We start from the raw sequence: 21,408 nt of genomic DNA on the forward strand, positions 1-21,408 counted from the left end.
ATCCTATGCCAGGATGTTTCAGTGATTTGCAAGAAATGTTATGAATGTTGTGAATGATTATCTTATTGTAAATTTTATCTATTAATAATCTTAAAATAAGTCAAAGATAATTTACATTCTTGTGCTTCTAAAACATTTGGGGCAATTCAGAAAAGATTCAAGGCTACAGTCCCTTTCAGCCCAGGTCTAGCGACATCCCTGGTTTCAACTAACTAAATTTCCTCTCTTCCTGTTGTGATTTACAAGTGATATGAGAAAACATGTACATTCATAATTGTCTGTGAAATATTAAACAACTTTCTCTTGGTTTTGGCCTCATGACGTGGTAGATCTGCCGCAGATGAATGGAGTTATTTCTGTGCTGGTGGGTGCATAGTGCCGCATGTGATGAATGATCAGGATTAATAATGGGAAATGGCTCCAAGTGGACACACCAAGGAGGAGGAGAAGGCCCAAATGATGGATTCGGGATAACGTTAGACAGGATATAGAAAGACAAAAGGGGACCAAACACTCTCTCTGCTGTGCAGACTTGTCACACATAATGTTGGTGGGAGGGTGGAGCAGGTCGAGGCTGTGGTTCATTGTTTTGAGGCCAGCAGACATCCTGTTTAAAGCAGGAATGAAGCCCCTTGCCACAAGGCTTCTGCAAACAAATGAACACATACTGACAGGCAAAGTACTCACGCATACACGCAAAGTATGCTGGGTGTTTAGAATAAATTAATATTGCAGTTATTTCAATATTTTCACTTATTCACCTTCAAAATTGCTTTGAATATTAAAATATGTTTTTAAAACTTATAAGACTCGTAAACAAATACCATGATTCGCTGTAGTGATGTACTCAGTTACATCATCGTGTGGTTCTCAAGTCTGAAACCGGTTTTGAGACCAGTTCTCAGCTCCCCCTGCCAAGCACTGGCTCTGTCATGAGAACCAGCTCCATTTTTATGGAAAAGGGGTTATGTGCATGGCATGCAGGGCTGTGACTTAATCTAAAACCTATTGGCTATTTTGAAAAAAAAAAAAAGGGACATACCCTTTGGTACATGGTCCCAACTTTCTTTAGGAAATACATAAACAGATAAAAAAAAACTAAAAAAAAAAACTGTGCTCGTCAAGGCAGTTCGTGGGGACTTTAAACTACACTTAAAGAAATGCTGGTTATGGCATTGTTCAGGGTATAATGCAGCCTGTATGTGGGGAACCACTGGGGTGGATACTCTGCCAGAGCTATAGTGTTGGACTTTTGAAGTAATAGAGCTGTACAGTGCTGTTGCCAGGGCCCTATATTTGATTTCAGTCAGTGTGAGGGGGCTGAAAACTGCTTCCCCAATTATAAATGGCCATGCCGCCATTATTATCGTGTTGTTGTGTTTGTGCTGCCTTGACCTGTTTATACACATTCTATCAAATATCTAGTTGCATACTAGTCACAAGTATGTTGTTTATAAACTAATCAAACCATTTGTTGTGTGTCTGTATCGTTCTCTTTAGGCTGAGGAAAGGGAACAAGTAGACAGCATCCATCCTAAACTCCAGCATGTCAACGCTGTGGGTCAGGGTCTTATCCAGAGTGCAGCCAAACACACAGACACTCAGGCCCTGGAGCATGACCTGGAAACCACCAACCTGCGCTGGAACTCCCTCAACAAGAGGGTAAGCTTTGCATCAAATTAACATTGTTTTTAGTGGATTGAGAGAAATGGTTTAAAATAATATATATATTTTTTAATTATTGTTTACAGGTCACTGAAAGAATTGCACAGCTGCAGGAGGCACTGTTGCACTGTGGGAAGTTCCAAGATGCCCTGGAGCCACTGTTGAGCTGGCTGAGTGACACAGAGGAGCTTGTTGCCAATCAGAAACCTCCGTCCGCTGAGTACCGTGTAGTCAAGGCACAAATTCAGGAGCAAAAGGTAAGCATCAGTTTTTAGTTGTTTAAAACAGGTCTTTTTCAGGCCAAACAGTATCCGCTGTGACATGGTATAGTATTGAGTGTTGCATTTTTGCCAAGAATAATGTGTAGATAGTAACATGTTGATGTATTTACATACTTTATGATGCTTACATTGCAAAGCCATTGTATATTACATTTTGCTTAATACATTTTAATGTGGGAAGTACAGTAAAACACTTAAACACTGAAATTTAGCTCCTTACCTTAAACTTTGGCTGAAGTTAACTTAGTATTATAATATTTTTAACACATACTTACCTTTTTTATTTTTTTATTTCTCAAAAATTCAAATGTTTTTTATTTTTTATCAATAACTGGTAGACCTCTTGCAGTATTAAAAGTTAATCCTAACATATTTAGGTTACCTAACAGAGATGCCAACATATTCATTGTGTTCTCAGCTGCTACAGTGGTTGCTGGATGACCGCCGTGGGACAGTAGAGATGATCAGGGCAGAAGGAGAGCGTATAGCTGCCACGGCCGAGACACAAGACAGAGACAAAATCCAGAGACAACTAAAGAGCCTCGGAGAGAGATGGACAAACCTGCTGGAAAAGGCTAGTTCCAGGTAAACTCCATAATCAGAGCTATATGGTCACCCAGACACAACCATAAAACAACTTAATCAAATCTCTTACTCAGAACCCAATCACTTGGTTGCTTTACAAGGCCATAAATGCAGTGTAGTCATAAAAATATAACAGAGATTTCCTCCTCACCTCATCTCCTCAGGCAACGGCAACTGGAGGAGTTGCAGGTGTTGGCTCTGCAGTTCCATGAGGCTTTGGAGCCACTTGGGGAGTGGTTGAGTGCTGCGGAGAGGCGCCTGAGCTCTGCTGAACCAATGGGAACCCAGACTTCCAAAATCACACAGCAGATTGTAAAGCACAAGGTAAAGTATATGCGACACCAGGGAGCGATGTATCCTGGCACTTTTTAGAAGAAACGTCTGCCACTGCTGGTAATGGAGCTGAGATTTGAGTCATTTTAGTAAGCAATTTTCAAAGCTTTGAGAATCATTAGAAATGAATAGATATTTAGTGGAAAAATTTTTAGAATAAACTGTCAGGCTCTTGTGATTTTAAATGAAAAGTAGGGGTGCGATTATCAAAGAAGGCAAGACATTTAGGCCTCTGGTCATGGCCCTGCCCATATCCTTTCCATTTTGCAGTTGGATTTATCTTATCACATTTTTCTTTCTTTTTTATGGTTATGTTCTCATCTCATTTTACATTGATGCATATTTTGTTTTTCATTCACATCCATTAAAGGTGCACTCAGTATTTTTTGGGTAATTAAAAAGTTTTACCCCTTAAGACATGAACAATACTTGTGTAATGTTTAAAACAAAATGTTAAAATCATATATACTCGCATTTGATAATAGCTTAATAAATGCAGTTTTATTTACATGCAACTAGGCTGCCTCATGGGGGCAACCATGTTGAGATCACATGACATACCTAACCCTACTGCTCTTGCAATTAATGAAACATCATAGTTAACTGCGAGTAGCGCACTAGGTGTCCATAGTCCAAGTTCAAGACAACTGCTGTATTGGCCAGTGCAACATAAATAAAAAATACTGAGTGCAACTTTAATTATGAATTGTTATCATTCTTTATCCAGCATTTATGTTTATGTTTGCCTTTTTGTTTCTGTTTTCCCTCTTCTACTCATCCCATTACTTTCCCCTCTCCTCTTTACCCTGGGCTATAATCCCAGGCTTTCCAAGAGGAGGTGACCTCTCGGGAGAAAGAGGTTGACCACCTTGAGACTCTCAGCCAATCACTGTACTCGCTCAGCTGTGTGGCTGATCGTGATTGGCTGGGCGAGCGTGTGGCGGCAGTGCGCAATGGGCACACAGAGCTGCGTGAATGGTACAGTCGAAGGGAGGCCATGCTGGAGCAGGCCCTTGCTAATGCACAACTGTTTGGAGAGGAAGAGGTGGAAGTCCTTAACTGGCTAGCTGAGGTGGCCCAGAGACTGGCTGAGGTCTCGTTGCAGAGTTATCAGCCGGAGCTGTTGGCACAGACACACAAACACACACTGGTATGATTCTGCAAAGAATAGCAGCCGAGGATCAACGTTTTTTAAGTCAATTAATAGATGATGAATGCTGTCAAATGGCCCTCTTCACAAAAAAAGCTTTCACTCACTGACAAAAGACCATAGTAATAACCAGGGAATCAATTGTGTTAGAATGATCCGAAATGTCATCTTCGATTTAAAAAGAAAGAAAGAAAAAAATAAAAAAGAAGATTTTGTCAATCCATTCCATTTCTTGTTTTCCCCAGTCCAGTCTGCAACCCGCGCTCCATTCCAATGAAATCACAAAAATAAAATTGTATATATAAAGTATATCCAGAGATATGCAGTAGCAATTTTACTTTGTAAGTTGCATCAAATGTTATGGATCTTGCCAAAAGTCACCAAAATCACCACCAGATTTTAGGGTCTCCCACTTCCGAAATCCCAATTTAACCTTAAGTTATACTTAAAAAAAAAATATTATACATAAAACATCCTAACAGTATATCCAGAGTTAATAATTCCACTGCTCACCCGTACAGGCTCTTAATGAAGAGATAATCAGCAGGAAGAAGACAGTGGACCAGGCCATTAAGAATGGACAGGCTCTGCTCAAACAAACCACTGGTACTTTTCCATCCAACCTCTATGCTCATTGGTGTATCACTGAATTGCTTCCTCGATTGTGATCATCTTTGATTTGTCTGACAGGTGAAGAGGTCTTGTTGATTCAGGAGAAGCTAGATGGCATTAAAAGTCGCTACGCAGAGATGACAGCAGGCAGCTGCAAGGCCCTTCGTACTCTGGAACAGGCCCTTCAATTGGCCACACGATTCGCTAGCGCACACAATGACATCAACCAATGGTTGGATGCTGTGGAGGTGGAGCTTAGCAACATTGAGCCAGACACAACACCAGCCTATCAGGACAGACAAAGGGTGAAGATGTCTAGATTTGTTATTTATAGAAAGCTAAAGTGCTCTCAAAATGTGGCATCTGTATTTTTGTTTCGTTTGAAAATGTATTAATACAATTTTGTTAAAAATTTAGGAAATCATCTGGTCCTATGACCGTTTTTGTTTTTGCCACATCTAGGTATCTTGCTACAATTTACAGTAGTTGTTTCTCTTGTGTGTTTGTTGAATTGAATTGTTTGTTTGATAGATGTATCTGTATGTATGCCTCAGGAGCTGAAATGTGTGTCTGCTGAGAAGCGGTTGGTTCTGGACACAGTCAATGAAGTGGGCAGTGCCTTACTGGATCTGGTGCCCTGGCGTGCACGAGAGGGCCTGGACCGCCTGGTCGCTGATGCCAATCAGCGCTACCGCCAAGCAGACGAGACCATCACACAGAGAGTGCAGTTAGTGCAGGCTGCTATCCAAAGGTCACAGCAGGTACTGCAACAAACACTGGCAAATTCAGGCTCATGGAATTTTATTTAGTTTTTTGTTTTGTTGTTTATATTTTTGTATTATTTTGTTTATAGAGTTATAAAATATAGGTAATTGCAATAAATAAAAATATTACATTTAGGGCATTGTGTCCATGTTGCTTGCTTAAGTATGTAAATATTTCTCACGTGTCTTTTGACTGTGTATTTATATTTGTTATTCGGGCAGTATGAGGAGGCAATGGATGCAGAGTTGACCTGGGTCAGAGAGATGCAGAGGAAGTTGGCAGCTTTGGGGCCTCTTAGTCTGGAGCCCGATGTAACTGTGGCTCAGCTCCAGGTGCAGAGAGCCTTTAACATCGACATTATCCGTCACAAAGACACCGTGGACCAACTTCTTAAGACTCAAGAGGACATCCTGGAGAGCTGCACTGAACAGCAGAGAGAGGCACTGATGGTTAGAGACAAAATTCAGAGGAAGGGATGGGGGGAAAAGCCTTTCAATTATTCTTCTGGTTAAATCACGAAAATTGTATTGTTGTAACTCTTGCGTTTTACGGCAGTGATTTGAATTGTTTATTCATATGTGAATTAAATCTCTTGTTTGGGAAAGACAACAATGCTACATTGTTTCTGAAAAAGACTAATTTCGTTGTCCTTAAAAAAAACTTTCTTCCTCTTCCTCCTGAAGGTGAAGATGGACTCTTTAAGTGCTTGTTATGAAGCAGTAAACCAGAGTCATTCTGAGCGGTTTTCAGCTCTAGAGCAGGCTCAGGTACTGGTGGCCCGGTTCTGGGAGACTTATGAGGAACTTGAACCCTGGTTGGGTGAGACGGAGACACTGATTACCCAGTTACCCCCTCCCGCCATTGACACAGAGGCACTCAGGCAACAGCAAGACCAAATGAGGGTGAGTGAGCAATACACAGACACATAACCTGAGTCCAGAAACCCTTGGATTTGCTCGGAAGCACTCTGTTGTGGCTTAGTTAACCATCACTGTTCTTCATATGACCCATAGCCCTTTTGTTGCCTGCTGTAAATAATGGTATCATTCAAAATAAACGGTTGACAAACTGCAGTTTTCTTTCCTGTGTTGACACATTTCCTATTGAAACAGGATGTTGGGGTGGGACATATCAAAGAGTTTGTCCCTTTTTTTTTTTTAAATCAATAGCCTTTAGTTTACATCAATGCCATGAACACTATTTGCTACTTGCTATTGCTTGTCAGAAGTGAATGCTTTTAGGCGAAGTATATTCTCATTCCAGAGAGCATTTTATTGGACACAAATTTGGAGTGCCAGATATATCATTTACATTATTGTTCTTTTTCTCAGAAGAACATTTTTTCACTAGCATATAAATGGCATCAATGCTAATAGACATGGACTAAAAGCCACATTATATTATCTCACGTATTGACATCACATGATAATTTTCATATTTGTCTTCCTTTCTAGCTTCTGAGGGAGTTCATTGCTGAGCACAAGCCACACATAGACAAGTTGCTAAAGATCGGCCCACAGCTGGCAGAGCTGAGTGCCCAGGAAGGATTGACGGTGAGACAGCGGTATAATGATGCAGAAAGACGTTACATCACTATCAAAGAAGAGGTCAAATGTCGAGCTACAGCACTTGATGAAGCCGTGTCACAGTCTACACAGGTATTTGCTCCAATTTGTTTCCAAGCTTTGGACTGCTGCCCTTGTGGTTATTGAATTACAGCACACACACTTCCTTTTTAAATGGCACAATAATAACAAATGTATCATTGTCATGTTCTATAGTGTTAACCTTTCAGTTTCGTTAAGGCGTTTGTTTAAAGTCAACATGAAATCAAAACTGACCCTAATGAGTTTCTTAATACACATTCCTGGTCTTAATGTGCACCAATAGTGCAACTTATTCCAAAGATAACTGAACCAGCAACCCCTTCCATTCAACCACGTCATGTAGTATAGACCACTTTTCATGATCCAGTCAATTCTTGATTGATAAAATAAGCAGGGCTGGGCAATATGCAAGAAATATGTTCATGATATTTTAATAAAAACATATCGCAATATTCAATTACATTGTCAACCCCTCTGCCCCCACTGCCGAAGGGGGTATGTAATATTTTTGCTTTATTGATTTTGCTTTCAAAACTAAATTCATTTATTGAAACATGAAAAACTTAATCCAGGGATATTTCTATATTCAAATTGCACTTCATAAAAAAAGAAAAAGCAATTAAAATAAAGCGATCAAAAAATGTGTACTTAACCACCTCTCATGTGCTGTCACGCAATTTTCCATCTACAACAACAGGTGGAAAATTACTTATAAAGATCTAAAGAAAATTATAAATGTAAACATAATGATAAAAATGATAACTATAATATAAATACATTTTAGGTTCAAGGTGTTTTTGTATAATTTTGTGATTTTTGAACCTGCAGAATTGGGTTCACATTGCATGAGAAGCTCGAACTGTTCCGTGGAAATAAAGCGAACTTAAATCCAAGCACCTCCTGAGATGGCCTGAGGTCATTTGCAGCATTTGCATTCTCATAGATGACACCATTCTTGCAAACTGTTTTCAGATGACTGAGTGAGAACTCTTTACATGCGTGTGTCCACGAGATACGCTCGAGCTGCACATGTCTGAACAAACAGCGAATCAGACACGTGCTTCAATGGCTTTTCTGTCGTTTGTTCTTAAAAATATAATACAGTGTGTTTCTTCAAGCGCGTGTCTTTTGTGTCTAACAGCATTTCTTGTCATGTGTCACTCCGAGACGTCTTGCAGGTCGCCCACCACAGTGACGGACTCGCAAGTGCTAATTTTAAATCCTGGGTTACTATTTAATATTTTTAGCAACTTCCCAGCTCCATGGTTTTGTCATTTCCCGATATTGTTGAACATTGTCTGTCAAAGAGAGTCTATGTCGGCATCGGGATATTTATCAGAAATCCTAGATATCCGATTACATCGTCAAATATCCCAGCCCTAGATTGCACCTTACCTTTTTTTTTTTTTTTTTTTTTGATTTATTTTTTTTTATTTAGAAATTTAACACATTCTGAAGTTAAATGTATTGTGAATGCTGTTTCATGTTGACTTTCGCTGTTTTGTATTTAACAAAATAGAATATGCTCTATCCACCAATTAAGTAGCAGATCACATCAGTCTTAGAAAGGATGTTCTAAACGATAATATCACTGACATCAGACATCAACTGCAGTTTGGCTGAATGTTATTGTTATTTATGCTTCCTGCTGGCCTGTTGCATGCTGTTGAATTAACTCATTGTACTGTTTCTCCAACCCCATCCCTTCAAACTCTACTGTACTGTAACTCCTCCTGTCTCTGCATTTACCCTCCTGTGTCTCTTGACCATCATCTGTCCATCATCCACCTTCCTTCCCGCATTCCCACTCGCTTGTTGCAACTCTTCCTTTGCTCATTCCCTCCACCCCTCCCTTCCATGTCCATTTGGTCCATCCATCCATTCATCACTCACTCTGTGTGGATGTGCCGTGTGTGTCCATCCCGCCATCATCAATGCTCTCTGCAACACCCTCAGCTGGTAGAGGTAAGAATGCCATCACCCACTGATAACCCCTGTACCCTCTGTAAGGAATTCTTCAATCAGGAATATTCCATAGAACTCTGATGGAACAGAAGTGTAACCTTTGTTACATCTTTGTTACCCTAAGCTAGTTTGAGCTGATCAGCTGATCTAAACAGTAATTGTTTATTTTGATAGTTATGTGTCCAGTACAAGAATATATGTATATAGATATATATTTATTCTCAGATACACAGATACATACTATACATACATACAATACATACATACATACATTATATTTTGGTATGTTTTAGGGTTAAGTTAGGTTAAAAGAAGTACTTCCTTGAGAAATGACAAAAGTCATGTGTGATACATATATTCCCAATACAAGTACAATCAAACCTAAAGGCAACAACATTCTTTCATTAATATTATTATGTTCTTTTATATAGAACATGTTTCAGATGTGTTCATGCAGAATGAAGGTGTCATTCTTTTGTGGTGTATTCTGTAGATCATAATTTTCCTAATCCAGGTCCTGGAGAACCCCCAACACTATACATTTTTCCACATCTCCCGTATCTAACACATTTGATTCAACTCATCAGATCATTAGTAGAGACTCAATTACCTGAATTGGGTGTTTCAAATACAGAGGACATACAAAATGTGGAGTTTTGTAGGTAGGACCAGGACCAGAATTTGGAAACACTGCTGTAGACCCTTGACCTTGATGTATTCCTTAGGGAGCACCAACTTCCTCTGTCCTTTAGCATGTGTCTGGGATAAATCTCTCCTCATCAATCCTCCTTATGCCTGGTTCTTCTCCAATTTCTGCCATGCTGTATTTGATTTGACCTTGTCCTTCACTCTCTCTCTCCTTTCAGTTCCATGATAAGATGGACCCTCTGTTGGAAACTCTGGAGGGAGCGGTCCAGCGTTTGCGGCAGCCTCCTCCAGTGGCCGCTGAGGTGGACAAGATCCGGGAGCAGCTGGCGGAGCACCGGGCTACAGGACTAGAGCTGGACAAACTCCTGCCGTCTTTCAGTGCCTTGTGTGCCCGCGGAGAAGAGCTCATCAGTCGCGCCCCACACGACGATCCTGCTGCCCAGGGTAAAAATCTTTTACCTGAATTTAAACTGCAAAATTTGGCTTATGACATTTTAAGCTATAAGCTTATGTTGAACCTTGAAGCAGAAGGATCAGTTTGCTTCATAAATGCTTTGATAAATTTGTGTTCTGTTACTTTCCTTAGCGGTGCATTCCCGACTCTTGCGGCTGCGCTCCCTATGGGATGAGATCAGGCAGAGGGCTGAGGAAAGAGAAGGGAAGCTTCAGGATGTTCTGGACCTCGCCGGAAAGTTCTGGGCTGACATGGCCGCTCTGCTGAGCACTCTCCGTGACTCTCAGGACATTGTGAAAGAGCTGGAGGATCCTGGGGTGGATCCCTCACTCATCAAACAACAAATAGAGGCAGCAGAGGTCAGTCCAACTAGTCAGTCCAAGAAGATAGAACTAAATAATGTTGGACAAGTGCCAAGACAAAGGTCAGGGAGTAGTCATGATGTTCTCCTCTCACACACAGGCCATTAAGGCAGAGACAGATGGACTGAGGGAAGAACTGGAGATCGTACGCACACTGGGAGCTGATCTCATCTTTGCCTGTGGAGAGACAGAGAAACCAGAGGTCAAGAAAACCATCGATGAGGTAAGAATAACTAAGTCACGAGAGGAATGCCCAATTTCTCTCAGATTTTAAACAAGATATTACCATGTGTTATTAATTTGTGGTGGTCCTTTGTCGCTCAGATGAATGCTGCCTGGGAAGGCTTGAACCGCACATGGAGAGAGAGAATGGAGAGACTGGAGGAGGCAATGACTGCTTCTGTTCAGTACCAGGATGCTCTTCAGGTCTCTATCACTACTAAAAATTCCAACTCCAACCTGATTGGTCAAGCCAACTGTATGTTCACAACCCCTCCTTTTTGTCTTCTCAGGGCATGTTTGACTACTTGGACAATGCTGTCATCAAACTGTGTGACATGCCAGCTGTGGGGACGGACCTCAGCACTGTCAAACAACAGATCGAGGAGCTAAAGGTGTGAATCTGTCTTCATCTACCCTCATCACTCGACTTATATTGAGAAAAAGATGTATTTTCGTTTGACCCATTTTCTTTTGAAATGAAACAGCAATACAAAGTAGAGGTGTACCAGCAGCAGATTGACATGGAGAAGCTCTGCCACCAAGGAGAGCTGCTGCTCAGGAAGGTGACTGATCAAACAGACAGAGACATGATACAGGAGCCTCTCATTGAGCTGCGCCACCTCTGGGACAACCTGGTGGACAAGATTACACTCAGACAGGTGAAGAAAGAGTGAATATTTTTTTAATCATATCAATCATTACTACTTTTTACATTATATTCACTAAAAAATGACCTCATGTGCAGCTATAAGGTGGTTTAGATCAAGGATCTTCAACTCAGGACATGGATATTACATGTTGTGTAAAACTGAGTGTTGCATAGTAAACCTGGCCTATAATAACATGTGTGCTTAACCATATACATAGAATAAAAATATAATTGGAAACATGAACTTTAGCTTTGGTTGAAACATAATAATGCATTTTTGTTTAAGTGGTATTTTCATTTTATCACAAAAATTATTTTGAGTTCAAACAATAATTGGAGGACCCCATGTTGAAGACCCCTGGTTTAGATTGTATTACTTTACAAAAAACAGGAAATGGTCTTTCTGTTTATCCTGTCTTGATTCCATCTCATTTTCTCTCTCTCTCAGCACAAACTAGAGGGTGCTCTGCTGGCTTTAGGTCAGTTCCAGCATGCTCTCTCAGAGCTACTGTCTTGGCTCAGCCACACTCACACCACACTGGACACACAGCGGCCCATCAGCTCTGACCCCAAGGCCATTGAAATCGAGCTGGCTAAGCATCACGTATGTACATAGGGCTTCATTTACATGTACTCTACATTTTTTATTTCTTTAGACAAATCCCCTTGATCAGCCTCTCTATGTAGGTTTTAAGAAACGATGTGCTGTCCCATCGGGCCACTGTTGAGACTGTGAACAGTGCCGGCTCTGAGCTGCTGGAGTCCAGTCCTGGAGACGAGATCAATCACCTGAGAGACCAGCTGGATGAACTGAACCGCAGCTGGAAGAATCTTCTGCTCAAGACTGATGAGAGGCAGAAACTGCTGGAAGCAGCTCTGCAACAGGTGCTGAATATGTGAATAGTAGGGTTGTCAGTTGATTAGAGTGATAATGTTCCTGTAGTTAACACATTAACCTTTAATGGAAAGGAAGCTAAATGATATGCCTTTGTGTATTTTTTAAAGCTTGGAAATTTGTGTTGATGACACCAGTTTACTGGTGTTACTCAAGAAACATCAAAATCTATATTTCTCAAACGTAAAAGAACAAGTAATTCAATGCAAATTTGCAATAATTCAGTAAAAAAAGCATTATGAATAAATACTTTTGTGTAAAGATGAAAGTGTGTGTGAAAAGAGACTCTTAATTAATGTTATATGAAGAATAAAGAAATTCATTATAATTAATATACTGTATCCTCTGTATATGAAAATAAAGCTTAGATATATTAAGTAAGGATCAGTTGCATACATAATACATTACACAGAGAGCTCTCATTGAACGCACCAATAAAAAAAAACTAATGCAAGTGAATATATACAGCTTTTAATGACTTAAAATGCATCTAGTTTGCGAAGGATTATACTCAGTGAGGTACTATGAAACAGATCCAGTCTGGAGGGCTACCCAGAATGGTTCTCTTTAATATTGTAGGACAGGTGTCAGATCAATTATCTCATTGTGTTTACCCTGTGTGGTTTCTGTGTCAGGCGGAGGGTTTCCACGGAGAGCTGGAGGAGTTTCTGCAGTGGCTCAGACGCACAGAGAGTCAGCTGTCTGCTGCCAAACCCACAGGTGGCCTGCCTGAGACTGCCAGAGAGCAATTGCAGCAACACATGGTACATTAACATAGTTCATCTGCAGGCTGCCCATCAGATAGCAGACCATTTCTAAATAAACAACATATTATTGCAATTTTCAATAATTTGAAGTTGTCTTGACTTTAAATGTTTCAGTTCATTTAATTTGAAGAGTTTAATGACGTATCTTGCATTTATTACTATATTATGTTATTATTATTATATTTATTCTGTTTTTGTTACTTTTAAAAGTTATTCTTAGTAGAAATAAACTAAGAGAAAAAATAGATTAAAATAGATGATGAAAGTACATAATAAATACTACATTTGCACTGTATTTGATGAATAACTCGATTCAATTGTATCATTAGAGCATATCAGTGCACATGAAAAAGTATCATTACTTTTTTTAATTTATTTTTTATCTTGCTCAATTTTGTATGAAGGAGCTCCAGTCTCAGTTGACCCAGAGAGGTGAGCAGTACCATCGGCTGCTGGACCATGGAGAGTCCATGCTGCTGGCCAGAGGAGGGGAGGACACTGGTCCAGGAACCACACAGACACAACAGAACCTGGCTCTACTACAGAACAAATGGGCAAGTCTCAATGCCAAAATGGATGACAGAAGGGTGAGTTTTTTTTTTTTAACCCAATATGTGGAATTAAATGCTAATTAATTATCAAAGCTCAGTGAAGCATCTTGTTTTGTCTCCCATTCTAAAGCATTCTCTCTCTCTCTTCAAAGGGTAAACTGGAGGAAGCTGTCTCACTGGCAACAGGGTTCCAGACCTCCCTGCAGGACACTATGAACTGGCTGACTCAGGCAGAGCAGACACTCAACATGGCTCAACCACCCAGTCTCATTCTCGACACCGTACTCTTCCAGATAGATGAGCACAAGGTCAGGGAGAAAATGTTGATTACTTACATTTTTTTGCTGATTTTTTTAAATATATATATACACTACTGGTCAAAAGTTTTAATACACCAAGACGTTTTGTTTTTGAAAGAAACTGATGTTTCTGTTTGCTAAGTTGCATTAAACTGATCAAGAATTACATTAAAGCCATTTACAGTTTAATTTTACAAACAACTATTTCTATTTAATCAAGTGCTGTAAGAATCCTCTTCTTAGGGATGCTCAGCAATGCAAATGTTTGGCTTGTACTGTTTATTATGGCTGCTAGTTTAGGAGCTGTAAGTGGTCTGTTTCACAAACTAGAAACAAGAGTACCTGTCCTCTTGTTGTTGTGCATCTGGGCCATCCACTTCCCTCCCTGTCCTGGTTAGATCCAGTTTGATTTCTTCTTTTAAAGTAGTAGTGCATGGAAAAGCCTTTCAGGAAAAACATTTTTCTTTCTGACATTTTTTAAACCAAAATTTGACTTGCAAGAGATGCAAGTGTACTCATTTCCTGTTTTGCGATTCCCACACTTCATTAAGTAGTAATGCCGTTTTCAACTGTTCGAATAATAAGAAACGTTTCTTGAGTACCATATTAGCACATTAGAATATTAGTACATTAGAATGATTTAAGGATGAGGTGAAAGTATTTTCTTAGTAGACTGGAGTTATGACTGCTGAAAATGGGGCTTTGCCATCATGAGTACAAATTTAATTTTAAAATAAATACAAATAAAAAAAACTGTTAGCAATAATTTACAACATTACTAGTGTTCTTTGATTAATTGAATGCATCCTTAGTGAACAGAAGCATCAATTAATTTCAATAAAATTTTTGTAGCGTTCTAAAATTTTGACCGAACTGATTAAAGCTGTTCTTTAGATAAATCACCTTGAAAATCTGGATCATATTACATTTAATGTATCTTGGGTCCTTGACACTGTGCTTCATCCCTGTATATTTCAGGTGTTTGTGAATGAGGTGAACACTCACAGAGAGCAGGTTCTAGCTCTGGAGAAGGCCGGCTCTCAACTGCGGTTCGCTAGTCTCAAACAGGACGTGGTTCTCATCAAGAACTTGCTGCTCAGTGTACAGGCCCGCTGGGACAAACTGGTGCAGAGGTCACTGGACAGAGGACGCCACCTGGATGAGGCCCGCAAGAGAGCAAAACAGGTATCGTTTCGTTTACTCTCTTCATTGCTTTATTCATATCTCTCTCTGTCTCTGAAATGTTTCATTCTTCTGTTCTCTAGTTCCATGAGGCCTGGAGGAAGCTGACGGACTGGCTGGAGGAGGCAGAGAGCAGGCTGGACTCTGAACTGGAAATCTCCAACGAACCTGACAAGATTAAAATCCATCTTGCCAAACATAAGGTACACCATCCTTGCATCAACGTGCTTTTGTGTTCTTTGGGTTTTTATTTAAGTAGGCCATGCAGTTATGCTGAAAGGTTTTATACTTCTCTCTTATGCCCTCTATCTTTTATTCACTGTACTGCAGGAGTTCCAGAAGGCTCTTGGATCCAAGCAGCCAGTGTATGACACTACAGTGCGTTCTGGGAAGGCCATGAGAGACAAGGCCACACTATCAGCTGACACACAAAAGCTGGACAACTTGTTGGGCGAGGTCCGTGACAAATGGGACACCGTGTGTGGAAAGAGTGTGGAGAGGTAAAAACATTTATTCATTCATTTAGAATATGACTGGTAAATGGCATCTTTTGGATAAAAAAGAAAAAGCTTTGATATGTTTTCCTCATTTGTATTAAAAAAAAAAAATTCTCCTCCCCAGGCAACACAAGTTGGAGGAAGCTCTGTTGTTCTCAGGTCAGTTTGCTGAGGCTCTGCAGGCTCTTGTTGACTGGCTGTATCGTGTGGAGCCTCAGCTTGCAGAGGACCAGCCTGTCCATGGAGACCTGGACCTGGTTTCCAACCTCATGGACTCCCATAAGGTACAAACAACAGCTTTCATTGTTTCATTAGGTAGATTAGATTGGTATCATTATTTTAGTCCTTGAATGAGAGATTATAGATCGTAGAGATCACAGTTTTGACCCAGTATAAAAAAACATTATAAGGTTACTCCAAAGTAGAGTTTCTGATTTTCTATATGTATTGTTCTTCAGGCCTTCCAGAAGGAGCTGGGAAAGAGGACCAGTAGTGTGCAGGCTCTGAAGCGTTCTGCTCGAGAGCTGATGGAGACGGGCCGAGACGACACCGCCTGGGTCAAAGTTCAACTGCAGGAGCTTAGCAACCGCTGGGAAACGGTCTGTGCCCTGTCAGTCTCAAAACAGACCCGCCTCCAACAGGCTCTCAAACAGGTAAGGCTGACAGCTCTTGTTACATTTACAATGAAGCGAAGACTAACGTTAAAATTTTCTCCTCTCTGTCTGTTTATCGCTCTCGTTTTCTGTCTGCAGGCAGAGGAGTTCCGCACAGCAGTTCAGATGTTACTGGAGTGGCTGTCAGAGGCAGAGCAGACTTTGCGTTTCCGTGGCGTCCTGCCAGAGGAGGCAGAGACTCTGCAGGCGCTGCTGCACACGCACCGAGACTTTATGCAGACAGTGGAAGAGAAGAGAGTGGATGTGAATAAATCTGCTGGCATGGGTGAAGCCATACTGGCCGTCTGCCACCCGGACTGCATCACCACCATCAAACACTGGATCACCATCATCAGAGCTCGCTTTGAAGAGGTACAGAGGCAGGGAAAAAGCATCATCAGCTAATAATAATAAAACAAAATAAAGTCAATTTATTACATCACTGCATTTGTCATGCTTGACAGGTGCTGACATGGGCCAAACAGCACGAGCAGCGCTTGGAGACGGCTCTTACTGAATTGCTGAACAATGCTACACTACTGGAGGAGCTATTGTCATGGCTACAGTGGGCAGAGACCACACTGGTGCAGCGTGATACTGAACCACTCCCTCAGGACATCCCTCAGCTAAAGACACTAATCACAGAGCATCAGGTGGGCAAGTCACCTGCCTTACTCGGTCATCTTTTAATATGACTTTCAATATTAAGATTTAGGGCCCTATTTTATGAGTGCTAGTGTTAAGTGCAGCGCTATGCCATAAGTCATAAGCGCAGTGGACATGGTCATGAAGTTTTGGTATTTTCATGCAAGCATGCACTAACTCTAGACGCAAGTGGGTTTGGCAAAATCGCCCACGCAACGCGCAAATGGGCTGGGTCAAGTGCAATTTAATTCTGAGGTTCTTTTCCCGTTATTTCACCATCTGCATATTATATATTCCATTCCCTCGAGCACCAGCGACATAAACAAAAAACAGCACATTCGTAAGAAGTTGGTAGTTTATGTGGACTGTATGCAATGAATTAGAAGAATTGAAAATTACATTCTTTTGTGCATTAACTGCATCCTTGATGATTGTCGGGCATATTTCTATGACAGTGACACGCTTCTTTGATACGCATGAAAAATTTGATTCTCGTCAGAATTTGGATGTAGACTCTGTTAAATTACAGAGAATGTAAGTATTATTAATAATTTAATCTCATCTACAGACACACAAATCATGGCTAGTATTAACAGTGATTGTGTCGGCATGCACTTCACTTCTACTAGTCTATTTTGATTTTGAAAAATTAAATTCATTTATTGAAACATGAATAAATTTAAATAAAAATCTTTCTAAACTGAAATTACACTTATAACAAAACGAAAATATAATCAAAATAAAGAAGTGGTCAAAAAATCATACCAATTCAATCACATTTTACTATTTCCAATTTCTTCCACCAGCCCATTTTGCAGTGATTTAAAAATCACTCTATGACAACAGGTGGAAAAATAACATTACAAATTAGATCATAAATATAATTGTAAATTTAAACATAATAATAATAATTGAAAAATAAACCATGACCTATAGATAGTTTAACACAAATCTCATAAATCTTTGTTTCATAAAAATTGGCTACAACTCTGATCATCAAGGACATCATTTCATGTTCCACTATATTTTAAGAGTTTGTACTTTAACTTTATTACCACCTACTGGTGGAATCTCCAAACTGCAAATGCAGGAACTGAGTTTAAACTTTCTGCTGAGTTAAGACAACGTTTATGGTTTTCAAACATTTTAGCGCAATTATCTATTTCTCAGGAAAATAGGCAATTGCGCTTTGAGCCACTTCATTAACACAATACACCCACAGTTTGCGTGCATACACCCATAATAGCGCAAACACTCCCACCCACGGCCACTTGCGCTTTACTCGATTAGATTTAGCACTCTCACGAAAATTGGAAAAGACATTGCACACGGTCATTGCGCATAGCGCTGCACTTTGCATGCTCACAAAAATAGAGCCCTTAAAGAGATACCTGAGCATTGTATCTTTTCTTTTAGGTGTTTATGGAGGAAATGACCCGGAAACAGCCTGATGTCGACAAAGTGACAAAGACATATAAGAGGAAACCAGCAGAGCATCCCAGCAGCCTGTCAGAGAGGAGAGGAACTCGTAAGAATCTTTATCTCAGCTTCACACACATTTTATACAACCACAAAACCATTTATGCATAAAGTGTCATGAAAATACTAAATATTCCACAGTAAATCTTAATATACAGTACTGTGCAAGAGTGTTATTAGATGTTTTACAAATACACTTAGTGTGTCAAAAGGAAACATCAATCAAATAGAACATAATAGAAGTAGAACAAGGAGTCCTGCAACAGATGGTATGGCCCCCACAGAGCCCGGACCTCAACAGTTAGTCTGAGATTACATGAAGTGACAGAAGCAATTGAGACAACCTAAATACATAGAACTGTGGCAAGTTCTCCAAGATGCTTGGAACAACTTATCTACCAACAACCTTGAAAAACTGTGCGCAAGAGTACCTAGGAGAATTGGTGCTCTTTTAAAGGAATAGTGTGGTCATACCAACCATATCCTTGTCCTTCTCACAGGAAAACACCAGCAGCAGCAGCAACAACAGCATTCAGTACAGGTAACCGGCGGTAACCCTCGCCTCACTCAGCTCTGCTCCCGCTGGCAACAGGTGTGGCTGCTCGCCCTTGATCGTCAGCGCAAGCTCAATGATGCCCTCGACAGACTAGAGGAGGTACTGCTTCATTCTACAAACACTAAATTACACGTAAACCAGTCCCAGACTGAAATTTACTAGTAATAAAATAAGTGATTGAACATCACACATCAAATCTAAACAGAAATCACTGTTTAGTCTCTGATCTATTTATCTCATCTTAAAACACTTCTCTGTCTCCAGCTCAAAGAATTTGCCAACTTTGACTTTGATGTGTGGAGAAAAAAGTACATGCGCTGGATGAACCACAAGAAGTCTCGCGTCATGGACTTCTTCAGACGCATCGACAAGGACCAGGATGGAAAGATCACACGGCAGGAGTTTATTGATGGCATCTTGGCGTCAAGTATGGCCACAACAACATCGCTAAAGTATTTTTGTCTTTTTTCATTTGTAATGTCAGTTTAACCCAATGTTTTGTTTGCAGAGTTCCCCACCAGCAAGCTGGAGATGACCGCTGTTGCTGATATCTTTGACCGTGATTGTGATGGCTACATCGATTACTACGAATTTGTGGCAGCTTTGCACCCCAACAAAGATGCTTACAGACCTACAACAGATGCTGATAAGATTGAAGATGAGGTATGGACAATAAAGAGAAAAGGCATTTTGTTTGACATTGTAATATAGTGTATGCAATACTATTTTAATTCATTTGATTTCAAACTCAAATCAACGTTTTCCTATCACAGGTCACCAGACAAGTGGCCCAGTGCAAGTGTGCCAAGAGGTTTCAGGTGGAACAGATCGGAGAAAACAAGTATAGGGTGAGATTAATGAACTCAACACTTCAGTGAAGCCCAATAGCAAAAGTCAAGTCAGAATTCATGTATACTAAGTTCTAATGTCTAACTCTAAACATTAAAAAATATTGTTTTGATTTAATCAATATATTGTATATTATATTGTCATGTAATCACCACACTTTCTCATTTAGATCATCACTGAGCTTGCCATTTGTAATATTATGACTCTAACCACCATCACATTCTTTGAATTGCTTCAGTACAGTCCAACCTTTTTGGGCTAGAAGCGTATTGGCAGTTTTTGTGTTTAAGCAATAACACTTCACAGCAACATCAGAGGTGTATGCTGTGTGTGCTTTCCACCACTTAACTAATGATAAAACCATATTACCCATTATTTCAATGACTGGAGTTGAGGCTGCTGCAGTCACCGTCACTGTGTTGGTCTTTCATACCTCAACATCATTATCCACTTGTTAATAATCTTTGACAAGACTGTTTACTAACTGAAATATTGCATTGCACAGGCTACGGATCTATGATGCTAATTCTCCAAACTCTTAGTCCTGATGTTTGTCCAGCTCATTGTCTGTTTTTTTACTACCTCACCTGCTGTGCACTTCTCATTGTGTTTTTCAAGCAATTATTCACAAGCACTCTACCCTGCTCATGGCCACAAATCCTCACTCTCTTCATTCCTACTGTATATGCTAATTTAAAGGAATAGTGAGGAGTATTTAATAGGAAGTTGATCATTATACCTACAGAAGAGATTATAAATGTTTAAATATTTTAAATATTTAAGCGTTTCATTTTTTAAAGCTGTGTATGTCCGTATCTGTTATTTCACTCTCTCTTTTCTTTTCTTCCTCCCTGTTTTATTCCTCCTCATGTACACCGGACTTATTGTAGTTCTTCCTTGGGAATCAGGTAAAGTGACCGGTGTGTTTGTGACATATCCTCTGAAATCTGTTGCATCTGTGCAGTTCACATGAGCTCCCACTGTAGAAACTGGCCTTGTATTATGGGGTTGTTAAGACAGCCAGATCTAAATCAGTGCTCAAGGACAGTTTCTGCATGGGCTAGCTATGAATTCCCTGTGGACTGCCCACATTCTTGGCTTCTGTCTGATTTGGGGATTTCTTTAGTCTCTCCCTGCTTTCTTAGTGGGCATTTCCTGTCTGGGAGACAAAAATTGCAGTACTATCGCCAAAATATTCAATGCATTTATGCACGCCTTCCAAACCCACGGGCAGATTTCAAAGATTCAGCTTATGTGTTGTGGTTGGGATGTGCTTGTTTTTTATTGAAAATGATTTATCATGATCAGGAAATGGTTAAGATTTACAGGCTTTCTGTTATGATTTTAGTTGTTGTTGTTGTTGTTTTGGGTTTTTTTGGCTTTTGGTGGAGGAGAATTGTTTCAGTGGTCGATTTCTTGACTTAGCGAAAATAAACATAAAACCAAAGTAATACTTTGAAGATAAAAATAAAACAAATATTCATAGAATTGCTGTGGTTTGGTGTTTATTGTAGAGATGGGTTTTATCTGGGCAAGCTTAACGTAAATCAAGTAAATAAATAAAAAATTGGTTTGCTGCATGTTGCAGTGTGATTTCTTTTGATTTGCCTGGTGCTTCACATCACAATTAGTATAATTAACTAATCTGAATATGATAATAGAGGAATAGTTAACCTAAAAAGGAAACATTTTATGTAATTCCATATCCCGATGCCTTTACTGTTTTTCCATGGAACA

The 21,408-nt window shown here is 40.0% G+C and overlaps 1 protein-coding gene across 13 annotated transcripts in view; it reads left to right on the forward strand.

Annotated features, from left to right (window-relative positions):
* Positions 1-21,408, forward strand: part of LOC127420801 (microtubule-actin cross-linking factor 1-like) — a 223,513-nt gene that overhangs the window by 181,751 nt on the left and 20,354 nt on the right. For 9 of the 13 annotated variants that reach the window (XM_051663338.1, XM_051663342.1, XM_051663336.1 and 6 more), the window contains 35 exons: positions 1,501-1,662; positions 1,752-1,922; positions 2,365-2,531; positions 2,696-2,855; positions 3,688-4,014; positions 4,536-4,620; positions 4,705-4,931; positions 5,181-5,387; positions 5,613-5,840; positions 6,075-6,293; positions 6,846-7,049; positions 9,830-10,055; positions 10,198-10,424; positions 10,528-10,650; positions 10,752-10,853; positions 10,940-11,041; positions 11,135-11,308; positions 11,747-11,902; positions 11,986-12,183; positions 12,829-12,957; positions 13,365-13,547; positions 13,664-13,819; positions 14,789-14,995; positions 15,076-15,195; positions 15,323-15,492; positions 15,614-15,773; positions 15,948-16,142; positions 16,242-16,514; positions 16,607-16,795; positions 18,204-18,315; positions 18,767-18,921; positions 19,087-19,249; positions 19,331-19,485; positions 19,596-19,670; positions 20,562-20,579. In XM_051663338.1, the coding sequence (XP_051519298.1) occupies positions 1,501-1,662; positions 1,752-1,922; positions 2,365-2,531; positions 2,696-2,855; positions 3,688-4,014; positions 4,536-4,620; positions 4,705-4,931; positions 5,181-5,387; positions 5,613-5,840; positions 6,075-6,293; positions 6,846-7,049; positions 9,830-10,055; positions 10,198-10,424; positions 10,528-10,650; positions 10,752-10,853; positions 10,940-11,041; positions 11,135-11,308; positions 11,747-11,902; positions 11,986-12,183; positions 12,829-12,957; positions 13,365-13,547; positions 13,664-13,819; positions 14,789-14,995; positions 15,076-15,195; positions 15,323-15,492; positions 15,614-15,773; positions 15,948-16,142; positions 16,242-16,514; positions 16,607-16,795; positions 18,204-18,315; positions 18,767-18,921; positions 19,087-19,249; positions 19,331-19,485; positions 19,596-19,670; positions 20,562-20,579 (5,925 nt within the window). Of the gene's footprint in view, positions 1-1,500; positions 1,663-1,751; positions 1,923-2,364; positions 2,532-2,695; positions 2,856-3,687; positions 4,015-4,535; positions 4,621-4,704; positions 4,932-5,180; positions 5,388-5,612; positions 5,841-6,074; positions 6,294-6,845; positions 7,050-9,829; positions 10,056-10,197; positions 10,425-10,527; positions 10,651-10,751; positions 10,854-10,939; positions 11,042-11,134; positions 11,309-11,746; positions 11,903-11,985; positions 12,184-12,828; positions 12,958-13,364; positions 13,548-13,663; positions 13,820-14,788; positions 14,996-15,075; positions 15,196-15,322; positions 15,493-15,613; positions 15,774-15,947; positions 16,143-16,241; positions 16,515-16,606; positions 16,796-18,203; positions 18,316-18,766; positions 18,922-19,086; positions 19,250-19,330; positions 19,486-19,595; positions 19,671-20,561; positions 20,580-21,408 lie in introns of those variants that run through there. The other 4 variants (XM_051663337.1, XM_051663343.1, XM_051663349.1 and 1 more) reach the window with 2 other exon arrangements.

Source organism: Myxocyprinus asiaticus, chromosome 30 (assembly GCF_019703515.2).
Source record: "Myxocyprinus asiaticus isolate MX2 ecotype Aquarium Trade chromosome 30, UBuf_Myxa_2, whole genome shotgun sequence".
NCBI classification, from domain to species: Eukaryota; Metazoa; Chordata; class Actinopteri; order Cypriniformes; family Catostomidae; genus Myxocyprinus; species Myxocyprinus asiaticus.